We start from the raw sequence: 21420 nt of genomic DNA, 5'->3' as shown, positions 1-21420 counted from the left end.
GACGTCTGCAAGGCATCCCTGAGCTCTCATATCGCGCCTTTGAACAGTCCTCAAATAGCAATTGAGCTCCGTTCTACAGTGCCGATCAAATGCCGATTTGCCTCTGATCTGGAGGCTTTTGTCCGCAAGTGGAAGGGCGACAATCCAGCAGTGTGAATTATGCATAAAGGGTCAAAAACAGCATGTTGTCACAGACTGCAGATGAAAAGCTTGAAATATATTCACTATATGAAAATGAGGTTCATGATTTGGAAGTAAAACACTTTGTAAGTTTGTGTTTGAAAAGTACACTTTATTATAATTATTATAAAATATTGAGAGTAATTGTGGATGTGGCTGTCAGTTGCAGTTCTGTTGCATCATGCGTACTGCACACAAACACATGCTGTTGGTGTCATGAGCTACACAAAGTCTTGTTAAGGCTTGTGCTGTTTGACGATCGGATCTTATATTGAAGGGATGATCGATGAATGATAACGACCTTACTATCAGAACTGAACTGAACTTACAAAAAAAATAACCTCTATAATCTGCACCCTGCTGTGCATTTAGTGATGGTGGTGGTGGTGTGGCTCGCCAGCCTGCTGAGCCCCATTAATTAGCACAAGTGAATTTTAAATTCTTAATTACAAACCAGTTTTCGTTTCTTTCGCTGGAATCTGACACCCTGAATGTCTGTTCTCCACATGCCTGTGATCACCAAAACTTGCTCTGTGCTCCACAAGAGTAATTAACATTGTTGATATGATGTAGATGGCGATATTACAGCTAAGATAATAATGTTAAAAAGAACATGATATTGTGATGTTGCGCTAAGCTCAGTTTCACTTTAAACTTTCATTTTAATGATAGCAGCTATCTGCAGTAGCGTGCTTGAAATTAAGGATGTCCCGTTGACCTGGGGACAATAAAAGTAGCACACAGGACAAAATGATACAGTGTGTGGGACAACTCTGGAACGGCAGATGAACATATCTTTATTACAAATGAAAATATTGCATTTATGCATGATGAAATATATACCATTTTAATTGTTAGATGTTCAAATCAGAAAAAGCTTTGTGCTGTGTCACACACATGCTTACACACTATCATGGTGTTTAAAATTTAAATGAAGTGTTGATGAGATGCACTCAAAGTGTGTGTATATAAATGTCCACTGCCATTGGAAACAGGCTGGCATTTGCTCTGCAGTTTGCAGTGATCAGAAAGTTAGAAATAAACAAACAGTAACTCAAACAAGAAGAATGAAAGTAGAATTGGGAAGGTTGTGGGAAAGTTGATTTCGAGCCCTGATATGCCCATAAAGGTTAGGTTGAGGCACACTAGACAGGCACTACGCAAAAGGCTCATTTGCTGGGGTCAGACCCTGAACAAGCCTGATGTTTTGTCTCTGGCTGCAGTGAAAACGTTTTACTTGCTTATGAAGTCATGAGGTGAACAGTTTGCCAGCAGCCCTTTGACGTCAGTACAGTGTGTCAGTATGTCTCTGCTGGTTCCTTCTTGGCAAACAAGGTGATTGTGGAGGTGATTCTGATCTACAGCAGTTCAGTTTTTAGGAACATGAAAGAGAAAGTTCTGGTGGGTCACCAGCTGGGCTACATTCAGCTCCAGAGGCAGAGGAGAAACTGTAACCTCCATGTGGGTTATGAGGAAGCAGGAATCTCCCCACAGTGTCCCCGCAGTGGACGTCCTGCTTTGTTCCGTCTGACTGGCTCTCCTGCAGACATCAGTGACTCCCAGCTGGACATAGCGAGAGTCTCCAGACGCTCGGAGAGACAGAACTGACCCAAATGCCTTTCTGCTCCGTCTCTGCTGCCCTGTGGATGTTTGATTTGGTCCTCTTTTACCAGTCACTCTTTAGAAGGAGAGCCCTCTGACTAGGAAACCGCTCTGATCTCTGCATAACAACTTATTTCTTCTTTGTTTCCTTTTCTGTTTGCTCCTTAAGGACATTTACACTGTTTACCAATGCAAAAGCACAGTTTTTGTACGTTAAATTCTAAACGATGTGGTCTTAAATCATCCGTTTTGTGCTTTGGATGAGTTTCATCGTGTCTAATGTGGTGATTTTCTGAACATGGTCATTTCAATGTCGGGCCATTTCACTGAATTGGATCTGTTCTCTGTGGGCTATTACAGTTTTTGTTCTCCTGTCTCCCAAAATGTTCCAATTTAATCTTGGGCGGTCAGAATGTCTCCTGCTCTGAGTAATAAACTGAAATCAAGTGGAAATCCCTGAAACCTGCTGTCCAGCACAGTGATTAGAGAAACAGAGAGGTTAACCTTCATGTCTCAAATTAACCTTCCCTCTTTCTCTCTCTCTGTCCTCAGCCTCGGATGGATCAGTATTTCAATCAGATGGAAAAAATCGTCAAGGAGAGGAAGACGTCATCTCGGATACGGTTCATGTTGCAGGACGTTATAGACCTGAGATTGGTGAGTGTGTGGCTGTGATATTTGTTTTATCTGCACAGAAACTCTTAAGTCCCATCCTGTGTTCAGGTGAGCTCTGGTTCACAATGAATTTTCCCACAGAGGCTTTATTTCATTTATCGTTCTGACCTTCTGGAAAATGATAGTAGATATTCAGGTCATATTCTGCTAAATGGATCCACTACTACTGTACCTTTTATTGAATTCAAACACATTCTGAGGAAGACTGATGGGAGAAAAACCTGTAAGAAAAAGCACTGTTGAACAGAAGCAAACCTAAACATGTACGTGCTTGACGACTGAGGTGCTGATCATCTCTTACTGCTGAAAACACGTGACAAATGTGTTGATTGAGACACCATAGAACCTGAATAAAAGTAGTGGCAAAAGCATTTGTTAGTAAGTTGACAGCACATAGCTCTGCATTTAAAATACAGCTAAGTATAACCAAGCATAACAGTTTCCTATAATATTAATAAACATTCAAGTACACTGGAATGTAAATATAAGGGATATAACAATAGAGCAAATATCACAGTTAAAGAAATGTTGTGATACTGAATTGTGGCAGTATTCACATGATATAACATCGTTAATTCTTTTATTTTATTATTTTTATGTTACTGCTGCATTGTTTTTCTGTTGCATCTGTACATACATAATGTAAGCATTCTTTACCAAAGACAGTTCATGCCAGTTATTTGCTCATGGTTTTTTTGTTTAATGTGGACTTTATATTGTGGTATTATCGTTGCAATTGATACCTTGAGATGTTGGTATCATTGCATCCCTGGTGGATACTGTATAAACCATCTGTGTGTTTATTAATGCTTTAAACAACAAAGAACAAAGAAGAATGAAAATCGCTTACAGTAGTGGCTGTCTTCTGAGACTGATTATGTTTCCTGGTATTAGAATCAACTATTCAGTGCACCTAAACATTTTAAGATGCTATTAATTCTACTGCATACGATTGTGTTGATCTCTATTTTGAAACAGATTATTGTGGTGATGTGTGTGTTGTGAAGCTACACACTAAAATGTGTTCACATGTTGCTGACATAGTTCTGTTATACCACTAAGAAAGTGTTGTTTTTGTAGTGGTTGTAAAACAGAAATCGTCAGTCATAGTGTAGATTGATTCATGTATACTGTATGTAGGTGTAAAGTCAGATTAGAGCTGGGCAATATGACCAAAAAGCAAACAAAAAAAAAACCAACAAATTCTCTATTTTTACTCTTTCTGCAAAAATAATACAACATGATTGACCTTTTGCAGGGCTGTTACCATGATTTATATATTATAAATACAGATTATCTGATATTAGGGGTAAACCAAGTATCAGTTTCATGACAAACCACCGTAAAATTGACGACTGACGATTAGTACTTTGGAAAGCTCAGGGTAAATGCTGTCCAGCACCTTCCAGACGCAGGAGCAGCAGCATTTTGTTTTGCTTCACTGAAAACACTGAAATCCCAAAGAACATGACGTCATTTCAGCTTTGGACTGTCAATACTGCTAAACAGCTGTCTGTGCTTCCTGACACCAGCCTCAGCTTGTGAGCTAGCTTTTCTATCAGCCTGTGGGTTTGGACAAACCAAAAAATGTTGAATCCACACAGTGATCAGTCCTCTCCCACAGCTTCACTTCTTGAATGTCTAATCATTCTCTCATCGACAACCACAAGGAGCTCAGAGGAGTTTGTAGGATCATTTGACACTCCTTCCCTCTAGTAGATGTGATTGCTAGATTCTCTCAGAGATAGCCACCCTGCGTCATGAGGGTCTTGTAATCTGCAGCTGGTGACATTCATGTCACAGTTTTCACAACATCTATGGTTCAAGACCGCAAACATGTCCAGCTACAGTATCATCTGTGTTACTTTTTTGCTGAAAAGAAATCTTTGTAGTTTAAGTTGCAATAAGTCTGTGGTTTTTTTGTGTGTGGCCTTGTTATAAATTATGCAAAATTAGAAATAATTGAATTATTCTGATTTATTGCCCAGCCTCATGTCAGATACATTATAATGTTCTGGATTACATGTTATCAGAAAGTGATGAAACCACTGAAGACACATTTGCATTATGTTAACATATACAATGTTTCCACTAATTTCAACCATATCCAGTCTGCCACTAATACATTTTCACCACTCTTGCACTTAAAAACAGTTGTGCACATACAGTGACATGTGCATACTCACATCCACATCATTATCCTTATCCAAGACTGTTGCAGAAATTAACCTCAGTTTAAAAGCCTAACTCTGGACAGCCGGACATCCTGTATACATACAATCCTCATCTGATATCTGATCCTTCTTAAGTAACATCATGCATCTGTATCATCCTGGTTAAATAAATTAACAATAAATAAACAGTTGGGGGCACATGAACATTTCCTGGGCTCACAACAACGGCAGAAAAAAACATGAGGGCTTAGAGGAAGAGAAACAGACAAGGAGCAAATGATTTTGGATGTCAGGTGTCGTGTCAGACTTTTCTAATAGAGACATCTGCATTGATTAAAGAGTGATTCTCTCCTGTAGTAACTCATACCTAACACAGGCTATTTGAATCAATGTCAGTCTCATACAAGACGCTGGAAACAACAAATTCAAACCCTGCTGTGCTGCGCTCTGTCAAATTTGAAATTAAAATGAGCAAAGCTACTTAGGCAGTGCAAGGATCCACTTTGTTTAAAAACAAAACCTCCATATTCAGCAGCAAAGAGCAGCACAAATATTAAAAGATGAAGGATGACAATGCAAGTTGAAACTGATAGCCTTGTTAACACATCTGTCTGATCGCTATGAGTATTAATTCACCAGCCTTTGATTTTAGGATATTCCCCAGTGGCTGACAACCTCTTATATCTGAAGTTGAACATCTTTAAGAAAATGATCTGTGCTGGGATTTGAAACGGCTCAGATCAAGGAAAAGAAATCCATTTGAAACCGCTGAAACTGACATGACAGCTTGATTCAGTTCTGAGGTCTTTTCTTCTCGCTATTCTTTCAGCACAACTGGGTGTCCAGGAGAGCCGACCAGGGCCCGAAAACAATCGAGCAGATCCACAAGGAGGCGAAGATTGAAGAGCAGGAGGAGCAGAGAAAAGTGCACCAGCAGCTGCTCTCCAAGGACAGCAAGAGACGAACAGGTCGGGCCCGCAGTCTAAATCCTCTTTAAGGCTTAGAGTCACATCGGCGGCGGCGCAGCTACAGTGACTCAGGAAGCCTGCGAGCATACAGGCAGACTTCCTGTCCCTGTAGCCTGCAGAGACGCTGTTGTGCCTGACAGCAGACAGGAAGCCCCTTACTCCCTCCCATCTGTTGGCTGACCGATAATATTTCATCATGAAAGGCAGAAACGGTCAAAAATGTCACTCAGTCAGCCAATTTCACAGTTGTTTGACTTTTAATGAATGAAAATATCTTCTGTTTTCCGCTGAACTCATTTAAAAACAGTGTTTTTGGCCTGCCTGTGTGTCTAGACTCAAGAGATCAGAGAGATCAGCGCGTGCAGAGAGAAGAGACCTGGAACACTGTGCCCATGACCAAGAACAGCAGGACCATCGACCCCACCAAGATCCCAAAGATCTCAAAGGTGAGAGACCTGCTGCGTCTACACGCTCAGAACTTTCCCCTTTCAACTGAGGCTGCTTTCACACCTGTAGGTCAGTTCTCGGGTCTGGTTTGTGTTGAAACTGACTTCTGAGTGAAACGAGTGCTAAAATACATTCAGTAGGACACAACACATCCTCTCCTTTAACTGCTTTTTACTTTGATATATCAGGAAAAACCTCCACACTCACACACCAACGTGTTACCATGGTTACCAAATAAACTGCACATATCTCAAACACGGATCACTTCCTTGATGGTTCACAATCAGCAGATAGATTCAATAGTTGTTTAAGTTTTTGAATTTATGTTACAGCGACAGAGACACAATGGGGAAGCTTGTTTGAAGATTGTGTTACAGTGTGTCGGACAACATAACCAGAGATCATTGGTAGATCATTGGTGTGGTTTGTCGGCTTTGGGTGGAAACAAGGGATATAAACTAGTGATAAACTCTGAAACCGAAACCATAGGCCTCACCTTTTGCATTTTTCACTGTTCCATAAAACTGATTGAGAGCCTGGTTAAGCTCCAGTTGGGCGATTGTTTTAAAATCAGTAGGCAGATCTTTCTCGGCACACAAGATCTGAAAACAGCGAACAGACCACCGTAAACCAAAATAAACACCAGCCACTAGCCAAATTCTGGTAATATGCGCAAGTCGCTGGGAGATTTGTTTCACTCACCGGCCTCAAAAACAATGATAATCTACTGAGTCGCTGGTGGACAAAAAAGTTAATTTTGCACCCTGCGGACCCCATTTTCTGTTTAACATCCCAGCCTTGTTTCTTGACTTCTTCCAACATGTCTCAGCTTGTATTTTCCCTCATCTATCCTGTCCGTCTCTTTCAGCCACTCATCCATGGTTATGCCAAATAAAAAGGCACTGAATAAATGTATTTATCTAGATTTTGGCTAATTAAACAGGTTTCCTAAAATGGAGACTAATGCAAAAACAAGGATATGGTATTGTTTTTTATAGCTATCACAGACAAATCGAAAAAGAAGCCTATAACTGTGTAATGTAGATTAAAATATGAAAATACTTAGTCATAAGGTTCAGTGTAAAGTTATGAATGACCTAAGTGTCAGTCTTCTGCATCAGTGTTGATTAGTGTCATTCAGGAGTTACTCAGTTACTCAGACCAATTAATAGATGATCAAAATAGTTGGTAATTAATTTAATAATTGATTAGTTGATTAATTGTTGCAGGTCTAGTGTTGATGGAAAAGAAAGTTTGGCTGCTACTTTGCTGCTTGACACTTTGAAGTAGACAGTTGCTTCAGTGTCACACGAGCACGAGGCTGATGTGACACTTGCATTCTAGACACAGGGTCACAGGAGTGTAGTTAAATAATGCATCAAATTCACGTAGAGCTGCAATGATCAATCAAATAATCAATTATTGATTTCTTATTAAATTAATTGACAACTATTTTGATAATTGATTTGAGCAAAAAGTCAAAATTCTCTGATTCTGAGTTAAAAGGTTAATATTTCACAGATATCCGTCAGACGAGTAAAGAAACCAAATATTTTTTGGCTTCTTTACCCGTCTGTGACAGTAAACCGAATATCTGTGGGTTGTGAGTAAAACAAGATTAATCGACTATGAAAATAATTGTTAGTTGCAAATTCATGGAAGATGAATTCATTGTTGTGGAGACATAAAAAAAAAACACTGACTGGAAACTGATCAAGGATCCATATTTGACCAAAGACAGCCTGAAAGCTTTGTCTCAGTGTTTTGTAATTTTTGAGCCTGTGGTGAATCAATCTGCAGGCAGCTTCGCGCACTAAGTCTTGGTTAAATGTTTTTAGGTCTGTACTATAATTTAGTCGAATGTGTGAGGCCGTTCTTCATGTCGTAACAGGTTTGTCTCTTGTTCATGAAGTGTTTTTTTTTTTTTTTTTCCTCATCAGTCACAAACGCTTTCACCAGCTGTTTCTGTTCTCTCTGTAGAAAATATCTGTCCACAGAAACCTGATTATTGTTTACACTTCAGTTAAGAGGAATCCTGTGGCTCATCATGTGTACACACACATTAACTCTGTCTCTGCCCTCATCTGATCCACAGTATTGTGGTTCATGTTCAGTACCAAAGTCCCCCTGCTGGAGGCATGAGGTACTGCACTGTAGAAAAAAAAAGCAAGTTATTTTTTGCAGAGCTCCCCTTGCTGGAGGAATTCTGCCATGTTCTCAGGAGGACACTCATTTTACTAATCCTTTCTGACAGTTCTTGTGATACACTACATGTTACACACCGTGTTTTGTGTGCTGCTTTTCCGTGGTTTAATATCTTAAATTAAAGGATTTAACTGATGTTCTTTTGAGACCCTGAATACAAATAAACTGGTGTAAAATATGGGAAGATGAACTGCAGAGGGATTCAGAAAGAGCTATGTCAGGGAGTCTGTTGACAGCCAGTTGTTAGGGATAGGTGACATATGCACATTAGTATCTACGCTGATTTGTGTGTGTTAATTTCTCTCTCTGCTGGTGATTCTAGCAGCTCAGAGTGTTCAAGTAACACTCAGGCACGTGTAGGTTTAAGTGGAGATCATTTACTCGTCAAGTGTTTGCCTGCTGCTGTCAGTTTTCTATGTGTGCTTGCAGCTTGTTCTTACATCAGTCTCTCTCTGCAGCCTCAGATGGATGAGAAGATCCAGTTGGGCCCTCGAGCTCAAGTCACGTGGGTGAAGGGCAGCAGTGGAGGAGCCAAGGCCAGTGACTCAGGTAAGAATACACACATTAGCTGACCTGGCGTGACCACAGTGGGTCGGAACACTGCACAGGAAAAAAAAAATTGTTCATCAGCCAAGAATCTTTCATCTTGTTTCTCAGATTCATCGAAAGCAAAACATTAAAAGTGACTCAGAGCTGGAGGATTATTCTTTCAAACTTCAATTATTTGGCTCAGATTTTACTGGATGACTGTTTGACGTTACACATGAAGTTTTGAGTAGAAATAGTTGTGGTGATTCCAACTAGATTAGAGAGCTAAGGACGAAATTGCTTAACCATGACACGCTACTTCATCAGCTTTGTGACCCGGTGCTGAAAATCAGGTGTGACGGTCAGATTGTAGCTGCGGCTGGCGTAAATTTCACATAGTTCTGGTGTCAGTATGCCCAAACAAAGTATGACAGAAATGTTTGTAGTTATTCCAAACGGCCACTCTCGAAGGCGGGGAAGCAAACATGCCAAAGGAAGGGGCAAGACTCATTGTCTGTTTAAATGTGGATAACAGCGCACACTTTCTGACATCTTTTCTCAAAGGCATTCAAAGCATTGCACTTGTTTGTAAAGAATGAAAAAAGTAGGGCTGTACCTGACTCAGATACTATCAAGCAGCGTTTTATTAAACTGCCAGGTTTTTGAATGGGGTTCGGTGGGACGTTCGGAGTGACAGCGTCATTCACGTAATATAGTAAGCCAGCAAAGTTAGTCCTCTGAGCTATTGTGTATGCTAACAACAGATTTGAAATGTGCAACATTTTCTGCCAGCACCAGACATCAGACAGAAGCCAGAGACTGTATTGTGTTTAGTTGCTGTGAGCTGTAAATTTACCACTTCAAATCAGAAGGCAGAACATAACTTTTACCTCAGAGTTTTACCAGGCAGGACGACTCTTCCTCCAGGCAGCTGCTTCCCAGAGCAGGGATGACACACTTATCTCCTGATTCAATAGTATCATGAGACGAGGGTGCCAATTTGATATATATTGTAATTTCTTAAATACCGTGATTCGATATTATGATTTAATGCACATTATGTGCCTCAGCAGCATCAATGCTGTACTGCATATGAAGGTGGTAAATAAAATACTATATGAAGTAGTGCTGCATTTAGCTGTTCCTGCTCATCAAACTGGTGCCATAAGAATCTAATAAATAAAATAATATTTTAGGCCAAAATGAAAACCCCTGAAAACTGCACAAGCTGCACAGTACAAATGTGAACATTTAAAAATCCTTCCCACAGGAAGAAAACTGTCCTTTCAAAACCCTGAACTGCACTGCATATAAAAGTGATAAATAAAATGCACAATAGAATGAAATATGAAATAAAAATACCCGTCCTTTTAGAAGATAAGTACTACACTTAGCTGTTCCTGTTCATCAAATAGTGAACAATAAATAAAATGGAAAATAAAAATAAATAATATGAAGTGAAAAAGATCAGAGTAAATTTGTGCTTGAAAATCTGAGCCCACATGTTGTTTTATGTGAAGCATGCAAAGTAAAATGGATCAGTTTGTGTTTGCAATGCTAACGTCTGTGCATCAATGGGAATTCCCATTATGTGTTAGCATCGAGCCAACAGACCAAGTGCTAGTTATTTATGTAAATAAAAATTAATAGAGGAATGCAAAAATATTTTCAAGAATCCAAAAATTGGTCCAGGAATCATGAAAAAACAATCAGAAGAATTTCTCTCACTCCTACTGCTGCAGCTGTCCGACTTGACATAGTGATGTAATGATTTCAACGTCCTGTTATTCATGTGTCTTATAACTTTTCTCTCCATTACAGAATTATCAAGGACAGCTGGCCTCAATCGTTACTCTGCGCTGCAGTCTACGCCTTCACCTCAGCCCTCCACCACGCCTCCACAGAACCCAGACTTTGACTCTAGGAGAACTCTGGGAAGGTAAAGGACCACACCAGCTCCAGTTCAGTCATTGTATCTTTGTGCCTCTGATAGTTAATCTCTCAATTACAGGAACATCCTGATTGACTTGTTTGTTTATTCTCCCAGCAGTCGTAGCAGTACAGGGAGGGAACGCAGCGAGAAGCCACTGATCTCCGCCCCTCCGTCGTCACGGCCCGGACCGTTCATCAGGGGAGGCAGTTCAAAGGAGCTGCTGGAGAGTCAAACCCCTGACGAGCCAAGGAGAGACCGCGAGAGAGAGGGAGCCGAGCCCCGGAGACCAAGTGTCACTGAGGACAAAACAGAGCCAGAGCGCAGCAGAGTCAGGGAGCCTGGTGAGACACATGCTGCTGCGCAACACTGGACACACTGGTTAAATATAAACTATCTCTAGTGGCACCACTCTGATATTTGGTTTCCATGATTTTAAGCCATAAAGAAGTTCTACTAGGTGTCAAATATGGTGTCTTAAAAAGTACAAATATCAATAATCTGAGTTTTTTTGCCTTAAAATTCAATTTTGACCGTCTTATTTCATGCTCATCTGGTTGTAATTGAACATATCAACCTCCTTGCCAACTGTTCACAAACCTTACTGATGTAAAAACAACTAAATGGCATCAGCAGAAAAATACCTTCATTTTAACACAATTTACATAATTTACATTGTTCTTCTTTGCATCACAACATGTGTAAATCAACTTTAGAGAAACAGCAGGTTAAAATCCTGCTTGTAGACAAAAGGATCACACCTTTACCAAATGCCAGTACATTGTTTTGTTTGAGTTTTTGTTAGTCAAGTCATTTAGTATTCTGTTCTTAGACAGGTTGTCTGTAAAGCGTAAAATTTACAAATTTTACCGTTTGAAGTAAACTTTGCTCATAATCTCTGATTATTTTATGTATTAAAATAAGAACAGTTTTAGTTACTTCAGAGGGGGATTTAATCAGAGAAGACCACCCATGGATCTTAAGAGAGAGACTGAGAGAAACTGTTTTCACTGTTGTTTGTTTGTCGACAGTGAAACCTGAGCCAGTGGTCCAGACCCCCAGCAGACCTGCTCTGTCTGAGGAGGAGGTCGAGAGGAAGTCCAAGTCCATCATTGACGAGTTCCTGCACATAAATGACTACAAGGTACTGCTGTTCACAAGAAAATCAACTTTAGACGCCTGTTTAGGTGCAAATGTTTAATGCACATCAACAAACAGGAGCTTAAAGGATGATTATGATAGATCAATGATTGCTTCTTTTCCTACTGATTAATCTTCACATAATTTATGATTTAAATGCCTAAATTTCTTTGGTGATGCCCTTTCATCACTGGGTTGATAAATCAGAACAACAGCTTTAATCTTCTTACCGTGCATTTAACAATAACTAATGGGACAAAATGCATGCAGTGTTTAAGTTGGTCACATTTCTGTGTTTTCTGCAGGAGGCTGTTCAGTGTGTGGACGAGCTCGACTTGGGCCCTCAGCTGAACATCTTTGTGCGTGTCGGGGTGGAGTCGACTCTGGAGCGCAGTCAGATAACACGGGACCACATGGGCCAGCTCCTCTACCAGCTGGTGCAGCAGGGACGCCTGCCCAAACCCCAGTTCAACAAAGGGTCAGTTCGCCTGATTAATGCACTCCGCCTAATAATAAAGGACTTTATATAGACGAGTAGCTAATTGTTAACTTTTTAGAAAGTCAGAGTTTTTTATGCTTGCCTGCATTTTGTTAATGTAATTGCTGTGTTTCCATAAAGTGTGAATATTGATTGAAACACATTTGCTTGTTCACTTCTCTGATGATTTCGTGGTGTCAGTAACTAGAATAAAACAGTTAAAGTTTATTGCCTTGGGGGTCCATATTCAATAAAATGCATCAAGTAATCAATGTTTGCACTTGCACTTTATACAATAAACAATTAATTTACAACATTAACATTGAAACCATACAGACATAAGTATGTTTGTTTCAAAACATGTGATACTTGAATGAATGTGGGTGTTTTGTTGGTGCTCAGTGTTTTCTACATGTTTATATTGATATATGTGAGAGTAGCAGTCACCTTCTTGATCACAGGAACAATAATATAAGGATTTTAAGTTGTATCCTCACCGCCTCTGTCTCGTTGTTTTCTCAGGTTTGCAGACACGCTGGAGCAGGCAGACGACATGGCCATCGACATTCCCCACATCTGGCTGTACCTGGCCGAGCTGCTCAGCCCTGTGCTGAGGGAAGGGGGCTTCTCTATGAGAGAGCTCTTTAGGTACTGAGACGGCTACACCTGAGTGATTCATCTGAAACTCTAGGAGACCATATACTAGAAATAAAGTCAAATTTGGTGTGTTTTGCTCATATCAAATAGCCATCTTGTGGTGGAGCGAGCTGAACTATTCACTGCGCTTTGTTTCCCACCACTGTACTACATTTTGATCAGTGTTGTACTTGATAGACAAAGTCGCTTGATTGTTGTCTTTTGAGCTGCATTTTTCAAGTTAATATTCCTCTTTCCTGCACCTCTGTCCAAGATTAATTTCAGGATAAACTTGGAGACATTTTTTAAAGTGAACAGGCAGGAAATTGTCTGAATTGTCTCATAGTCAAGCTGCAAATTTGCAAACTTCCTTGTCTGACCAGATCTAAAGTAGCGCACAAGTTTTTGAACGTCTCTATTCTTCTGTATGAAGGACCAGTTGAGCAGACGTTAAAATTTGTCAGCAATAAAGATACTTCAATACTTTTTCAAGACAATGCATTTAAATCATACAGTAATTAATTATAGTACCATCGGTGTAAAAGAAAATTTTGTGATTTAAGTGCTCATGCAGGACGCCAGTTAGTCTTTATTGTCCTGCCTGAATTTGGCCTGCAGCGAAACCAGACAGTGTTCACTTTTAAGCTTCCCGCACTGTGTGCAGATTGTTAATAAAATAGAAGGAGAAAAATAAATACTCTATTTCATATGCCTAGGACTTTAATTTCTTTTTCCTGATGGTATCAAAAGAAGTACTTGGTATTGTTTTCCTTATACTAGTGTTGTATTGACATTTATAATTGTGAAAACTCTTGCAGATGTACATTTATTTTCTGTTGTCTTTGTTTTTTTTCACAGTGAATTAAGGAAACCTTTGCTTCCTGTGGGAAGAGCCGGGATCTTAATTTCTGAAATATTGCACTTACTATGCAAACAAATGGTAAGAAACACTTTAATCTTCAACTGTTTGAATTTCTTCTGCATACATTTATTTAGGAGAGACAGTATTAGAAGAGAAGGAAAAAGCATAAGATAAGATTCAGAGAGGAGAGGTGTGACGCTGTCTTGTCTCGTCTCCACAGAGCCATAGGACTGTGGGTTCCTTGTGGAGGGAATCTGGCCTCAACTGGACTGACTTCTTGCCAGAGGGAGAGGACGTCCAGGCTTTCATCTCACAACAGGTTGGAAATAAAAGCCTCCCCTCATATCAAGAAATATCAATAAACCCTTCCTCTACTATCTTTTTTTCCGTTTCATCATTTTTCTTTTATTTACCACTCCCTCTTCATATCGACGTCCTCTCGTCTTGATCCAAACAGAAACTCCAGTTCGTTCTGTCGGACAGCTCCAGCCCGGAGGCGACTCTGTCTAAAAGGATCTTGTCTCCTGAGGAGCTGAGCCAGCAGCTGGAGAGACTCCTCCTGGAGGACATGGCCAGCGACGAGCAGATCTTCGACTGGGTAGAGGTATGAGAAGTGACACTTGTACGTACACATTTCACAGAGGAAGACCATCACCCTAACCCTGCTAGCTGACTGACTGAAATCAGAGGGACAGTCTGTTATTTATGGCGCATGGTTACAGCCTGTTAGAAGCAGAAATATTGAGTGTGATAAAGGAACAGGTAGGCGACTGAATTAGAGTAGAGGTTTGACAAAGGATGGGCAACATGACCTAAAATCTATATTGCTTTCACCAACACAACAGCCACGGCCCCACATCATGCTAATGCAAAGTACAACAGGCACACTTGCAGCATAAAAGAGGGAAACGTAATGCTTCCAACTTTGAAATCTGTATTGATCCTTGAGCTTCAGTTCTGAAGCAGAGCTTGCTTTGTACCATCTCTCATTAAGAAAGCAGTCTGAAGTAAAATGCTAAACTTGACACACACATAAGAGTTTTTCAGTTGTTTTCCATCAAAAATACTGTTAACCCACTGCGTCTTCACGTCCTCAGATGGTGGGACTAACATTAAATGAAGACATTTGTGTCATTCTTGCAGCTAACAACAGAGAAAATGGCGTGCTTTTGCTCATAATGTTAAGCTTCCACATCTTGGTGGATTCCATCTTGGCACAAAAGGTCATGGCTGCTGAATGTAACTCCAGGTCCGAGTATGTGCGTAGTCCTCTATCTGCATATTATCATAGCAATGGGAAAGCATATTAGTTGTAATATGCTAAAAGCTTCATTATGGTAATGACAGTATCGCAAAATCCATGTTGGCGCAGAACATGACACCGATGACAGTGAAGAAAACGGTGTACCACCCACCCCTAGTTTGACAGAGAAGTCTACGAAGGTGCACACAGACAGAAAGCGCTTGCTTCTTTGTCTGCAGCCCAGCGATGTCTGTGCTCTGTATTTTAATGGGCAGCAGCAGGGTGCAGTGGCAGAGTGTTTGGGACGATGAGAGCATCCAAAAATACTACATGGTGCAAAGGGAAAGCATGTTGTAAACAGTTGTCCTGTTGTTCACTTGGTTGCTCTGAGGAGAGGGCATCTCTCTCTGCTGCTCCACAATTCAAGCAGAATTTTTCCACAAAGCCCCACTCCTGCTCACACATACCCTGAACACAAACAAGCTGCTTCTTTCAGCACTTGTCAGCATGTTTTTTGTTGTTGTTGTTGTTTTCCCATTGAAGGTGTTCCCAGTTCTTGTGTTGAACCAGGTGAAATTGACAAATCCTGTGTTTTGTGCTCCATTTCTCAGGCAAACCTGGATGAATCTCAGATGAGCTCCTCTCCCTTCCTGAGGGCTTTGATGACAGCTGTGTGTAAGGCAGCAGTGAAAGGTAAGCACTCCATCACCTGGAGTACAGATTCCTCTATTCTGCTAAAAATCACACCGCTGATTGCAAATTTTACTCTGTGCCAAACTGCGAGCAGAACGGCTCAGCGTGCACTCACTCTGCCTCCTGCCTCACCAAACAGATGATAACACCAACTGTCGAGTGGACACGGCCATCATCCAGAGGAGATTGCCTGTATTACTCAAGTACCTTAACTCAGACACTGAGCGACAGCTGCAAGCACTTTATGCACTTCAGGCGCTGATCGTCGCCCTCGATCAGCCTCCAAGTAAGTGCTGCATCGTCGTTTACTCCTCCCATCTCCTCCCATTTACTCCTCCTAGTGAAAGTATGAGATGCATTTTTCTTCACATCTTTTTTTAATTTCTTATGAGATTAGATTAAACTGTGTGTAGTGATAGACCAAGTAATTGGGACGGTTGTCTTACATCTATCTTTTGAGGTAATCTGCTGATGCCTCAAGGCCGATAAACCAAAAATGTCTGCAGACTAGGGCTACACAATTAATCAAATTTTTGTTGAAAGCGCAATATGCAATTTTCAAATCGCAGGGGGTGCAATGTTTGTTAAAGACAAAATGTGTCAAAAAAAATCTTCATTTAGTAGAGATTCATGAAAAAAAAAATCACACCGTTGTCATTTCAACATGTTTTTCAGTCAAAGTATTGCCTCTAATATTGCAAATCAAATCACAATTGCAATATCAGTCAAAATAAACGCAGTTAGATATTTTTTCAAAATCGTTCAGTCCTACTGCAGACAGATCTGCAGGCAGCCTGGTCAGTGTGGCTGCTGCTCCACCTTGTGAGTTTTGTGAAAAAAGTTTCTGCTATAATTCTTGTGAATCTGGCTACAAATGCTTGTCTAAATGTCCTCAGTCACCATCATCTTTTCTAAATATGAACAGCAAATCTAATCTAAAACTGTTACTGGCTAGCATTAAATATATATCATGTTATAATGAACAGAATAATGCAGTTATATGGTGTTAATTCTGACATACTGGACCCCACTCTCCCTTAAGTATCAGTCATGTTCTTAAATCTAGCACTTTAACACGATGCATTCTTCTGTTTCAGTAATTAATAAAAGTTCCATCTAAAACAACATGTTACTGGCTAAAATAACCACGTATAATAGATTTTAATGTGCATGAAATAATGGAATTGTACATGACTCGGCTGCCCTGCTCTCTAAATATCTGCATCAGCCATTAAAAAAAACATCGGTTGACCACTAGTTGTGTTTAAATCGGTGTTCTTGGCAATATTGTTGCGATCAATATAATCTCGTCATGAAGGTTCTTTAAGACAGTGGTTCTCAAATAGGGGGCCCTGTTACTCTTCCGGGGGTCCAAAAGGCCTCATAGGTAGACAAATAATATTTGACTGTTTAAGATAATTGTGTCGTTCTTTCACAAGTAGAAGTGTAGAAATAGGGTTTGTCAAATCTTGTAAGGGGTCTTTGGCTGAGAAAAACTTGAGAACCTCTGCATTTAGGAGCTGATCTGAAGCTATCAATCATGTCACATGATCTCATCAGCAGATGGACTTTTTTTTCAGAGCACTTAAAGGTCCAGTGTGTAAAGTTTACAAGGATCTATTGGCAGAATATGGCAGAAATGGAATATAATGTTCACAAGTATTTTTAATCACCTGAAAATAAGAATTGTTGTAGTTGTTACCTTAGAATGAACTGTTTATATCTACAGAGTAAACGGGTGCTTCCTGTTGGGGACCGTCACGAGGAACTGCCCAGAATGGACAAACCAATCACTGGCTCTAGCTTTTTGCATTTATCACAAGTTTCACAGCCACCGTAGTTTCTTCTACACCAGGGATTTTTATAGTGGGAGGCGAGCCTCCACTGTAAGGGCCACTCAGTGAACGGAAATGAAAAGAAAATCTTTAATTATCGTGATTGAATAGAATAGTCTGAATGTGTGTGGTTTGGTTAAAGAGATAGTTGAGACAGATGCAGTATTGGGATCAAATAACATAACCATGATCCCACGGACATTACATTTATATGGATTTATGTGAACTGGTTAACTTAATTTCTGTCACAACAAACGTTGGGAACTTTGCTGAGCTCATAGTACAACATTCAATACAACCAATCCTACAAATGTTATCATATTAAAATACTTGAAGTACCATAAATACAAATCTAAAAACAACAGCTTAATGTGCAAAAGGCCAACAATTCAAATAACATCAAGGTATTAAAATATGGAAAAGACCATTGAGATTTACAGAGGAAACCAAAAACCAAAACCTAAACGTAAGACATTTGAAGTGTCAAGGGTTTACCTTTTTTAAGAGTCAGATAGCCTGAGGAAATGTTCTTCTTTTGAACCTCCCAGATTTAAAAAAGATGTTCACACCTCCTCCAGAGGGCATTTCCACAAAGAGGGGAGCTGCTGGGAGAATCCACGCAGCTTTTGAATTAATACTTTCAAGACAGAAAGTGGTGTCAGATTTATTCGTCAGTCTCACAAAAGCTTGTCAAATTTGTTGGTACAAGATACAAAATTTTCAGAGGGAAATCTGATTTCTGGTGGATATTTTTCACAATTAATTTTAACTTACGAATCCCTGTCAGAGTCAAAAAGATGACCTGGTGTGTCTTTGCTCTCGCAGACCTTCTCCGGATGTTCTTTGACTGTCTGTATGACGAGGACGTCATCTCGGAGGACGCTTTCTACATGTGGGAGTCGAGCAAAGACCCCGCCGAGCAACATGGTAAGGGTGTGGCCCTCAAGTCCGTCACGGCCTTCTTCACCTGGCTGCGGGAGGCGGAGGAGGAGTCGGAAGACAATTGACGAGGGAGGACACCCCGGGGGACACGACGTAGTAGAACTGCATCCTTACAGCAGAACAAACATTCAAAATGGGTGTATGGGCAGGACGACATGTTTACGGCTGGAATTTTTTTCTGCGGTACGGTTCTGAAACATACCGCCATTTTGAGTTTGGATTCCAACGGCGGAAGCACTAAATACCTGTATTATACATAGAAAATATTTTTGTTTTAAATTTTAACTTACTTTTCTTTTGTTACTTTTTAAGAAGAGACTTAAAAGATACATAGGTTCTGGACTCTTTAATTTATTATTTTTTTAAGGACTGCAAATATGAAAGTTATTTAACATTTGCAGATGCTCACAAATGAGAACATGACGACAGAAATAACAATATAATTAATTATAATAACAAAATAATAATTGTGAAATAAATAGCCTCCCTGGATTCCACACTGTTTGGTTTAAAACAGGGTAAAACAAATTATTTTGGGATGAAGGGGAAGCAGAGATAAAAAGGAGTGGATGCACAGAAGCTATTAACGTTGTCCGTGTATGACGTTTGAGTTCAAAGGTTATGTCCCAGTAACCAGGAAGTGTTTCCCTCAGCCTTGGCTTGCTCTACGTTGATATGTACATACGCCTCGTGTGAGAGGTAGAGGTATGCATTCAAGAAGCGATGCAAGTCAGTCCACAGAACTGTCAAAACAAACGCAGACGAACAAAAACCGGATACATTCAAATGAAATGAGCAAAAATGCAACTTTAAAAAGCAAATGGCCAGGGTCGCTGAACATGACATGCTTGTAATACTTCAGACCTACAGAGCAGATTAAAGCTTGTAAATACATTAAAGACAAAAAAGGTATTTAAGAAATGCTGATTCTCATGATTTGTTCTTTTGATCCTTGGTGCTTTTGGAGACCGTTTTCTTTTGGGTGACTTTGTGCGTGCGTGTGTGCGTTTGCGTGTGTTAAACTGAGGCAGTGTTTCAGTTTTTCTGTTCTGGACCACGCCATTGCATCATCACCAGAAGAACAGCTGTATGATTTGACCAGGAGGAGCAGCTGGAGTCACTGGGAGCAACTGAAGAATCAGCGTTTGCTTGAATTAACTCAGAATCGCTGCCTTGGCTTTGAAATTGTTGCTGGAGTTCATTTCTTGCTTGTATTTGACAACACTTTTTATGTTTTTGTTTATAGATCCAGTTGTCTCAATTAGGGCTGCAACTAATGATGGTGTTCATTATCGATTAATCTGTTTCTCTATCGGTTGTTCGCTCCATGAAAAGTCAGACGATGTGAAAAATGGTGATCGTTTCCCAAAGCCCAATACGACGTCCTCAGATGTCTTTTCAAAGACTCTTGAATCAAAGAAACCATAAAATATTCACATTTGAAAAGCTGAAATCAGATCATTTAGATATTAAAAACAAAAAAAAAAAAGGCTCAGAATGTCAACCGATTATCAGTATAGTAGGTTATTCATTTAATGGTTGACAACTAATTTATTCATTGAAGATATTGATCGTCGCAGCTCAGGTTTCATTACAATGTTGATGTGTTCACATGCCATCAGGTCACCAAATGCGACTTGTGTAATTGGATCTTTATTATACTGACTTAACTTTACAACTGTTCTTGGACCAGCCAAAAAAAAAGCACCCATAGAGCTGATGGCATTAATTGATTAGTCAATTGATTGAGAGGATTTTACTGCTTTTCTGTTATAGGTCGTTGTATCTTTGGAAGGAAAAGGCATTTGAAGAAGGCCTGTGACATGGGATTTTGTCCCATTTTATAGACCAAACAATTTATTTATTCAGAAAATAATCAACAGATTAATTAAACATGTTGGTTACAGCCCTGATGAGACTTTTGGTGAAAAAGTCTTAAACCACATACAACAAAACAGCAGGAGTGTGATGCATCTACAAAGTACGAGGAGAATTACATCTGAGTTCTGTTACAGGGTTTCTGCAGGTCCTTAAAAAGTCTAAAAATCCAATAAATTGGAATTTTATGACTTAAAAAGCTGATTGTGACAGGTCTTACTATTATAATATTAAGTTAATGTTAAATTTATGACGTTGCATTAGCTTCTTTCTTTAAGTGTGTTTTTGGAAAAAAAAAAACTTGTATTCATCACGCTGGCTATAACAACTGCAAGGCAAAAGCAACCACTAATGCAAACTCTGCATGTACTTTTTGCCAGTAAGGATGTGAAATTGGCCTAAAATTGCATTGCTTCTAAATAGTCTAAAATCTAACTTGTTGAAACCTGCAGGAACTGTGTCCTGTCATCTAACTTTGGCCCACAAACATGGGTATGTTGTGTAAGATCTGAGTAGCTGCGGCTTTCAGTTCTGTGTATTTTCCATAGTGGGTTTATTTTTACCATTCTTGCCAGAAAAGTGAAACACGTTGCTCATGTTTTCTGTCCATAGTTTACAATGAATGTACCTGCTACTGTAATTAGTCATAAAAGCAGCGTTCCTCGTCATTAAAACGTTATTAGTTTTAAACAACTACAACTCCCATGAGTCTTAGCTGTGCACAACCTGTGAAAACATCTGAAGACCGGTCGAGTTAGTGTTTTCACGGTTTATCTTGGTTAAAACAGCGACGTTCTCAGGTTTTGTTGATGTGTAAAACGTCGAGTTGTTTAAAAACAAATGTGGACAGAAAACCTCAGCATCATGTTTGGGTGTTTTAGATAAAAACACTGAAAGAAGGGGGGGAAAAAATCAGTTGTGAATACATTGCTAGCTTGTCTCAAACGGCTAACGCTAACCAGCGGCAGCGAGGACGATACCTGAATCACATGTTAATGTTGGTG

General features: G+C 39.9%; 1 protein-coding gene across 3 annotated transcripts in view; it reads left to right on the top strand.

Annotated features, from left to right (window-relative positions):
* eif4g3a (eukaryotic translation initiation factor 4 gamma, 3a) overlaps positions 1-19459 on the top strand; it is an 82311-nt gene extending 62852 nt beyond the window's left edge. For 2 of the 3 annotated variants that reach the window (XM_084739134.1, XM_084739143.1), the window contains exons 21-35: positions 2335-2439; positions 5461-5599; positions 5933-6045; positions 8710-8800; positions 10601-10718; positions 10827-11053; positions 11741-11853; positions 12155-12327; positions 12850-12975; positions 13822-13903; positions 14046-14144; positions 14283-14429; positions 15680-15761; positions 15856-16047; positions 18422-19459. In XM_084739134.1, the coding sequence (XP_084595260.1) occupies positions 2335-2439; positions 5461-5599; positions 5933-6045; positions 8710-8800; positions 10601-10718; positions 10827-11053; positions 11741-11853; positions 12155-12327; positions 12850-12975; positions 13822-13903; positions 14046-14144; positions 14283-14429; positions 15680-15761; positions 15856-16047; positions 18422-18603 (1989 nt within the window). In that variant the 3' untranslated portion in view covers positions 18604-19459. The remainder of the gene's footprint in view (positions 1-2334; positions 2440-5460; positions 5600-5932; positions 6046-8709; positions 8801-10600; positions 10719-10826; positions 11054-11740; positions 11854-12154; positions 12328-12849; positions 12976-13821; positions 13904-14045; positions 14145-14282; positions 14430-15679; positions 15762-15855; positions 16048-18421) is intronic. The other variant, XM_084739151.1, reaches the window with a different exon arrangement.
* The last annotated feature ends 1961 nt before the right edge of the window (positions 19460-21420 follow it).

Source organism: Lutjanus erythropterus, chromosome 2, assembly GCF_056507025.1.
Source record: "Lutjanus erythropterus isolate fLutEry1 chromosome 2, fLutEry1.hap2, whole genome shotgun sequence".
NCBI classification, from domain to species: domain Eukaryota; kingdom Metazoa; phylum Chordata; class Actinopteri; order Lutjaniformes; family Lutjanidae; genus Lutjanus; species Lutjanus erythropterus.
Note: the sequence above shows the minus strand (reverse complement) of the source record. Positions and strands in the feature narration are given on the sequence as shown.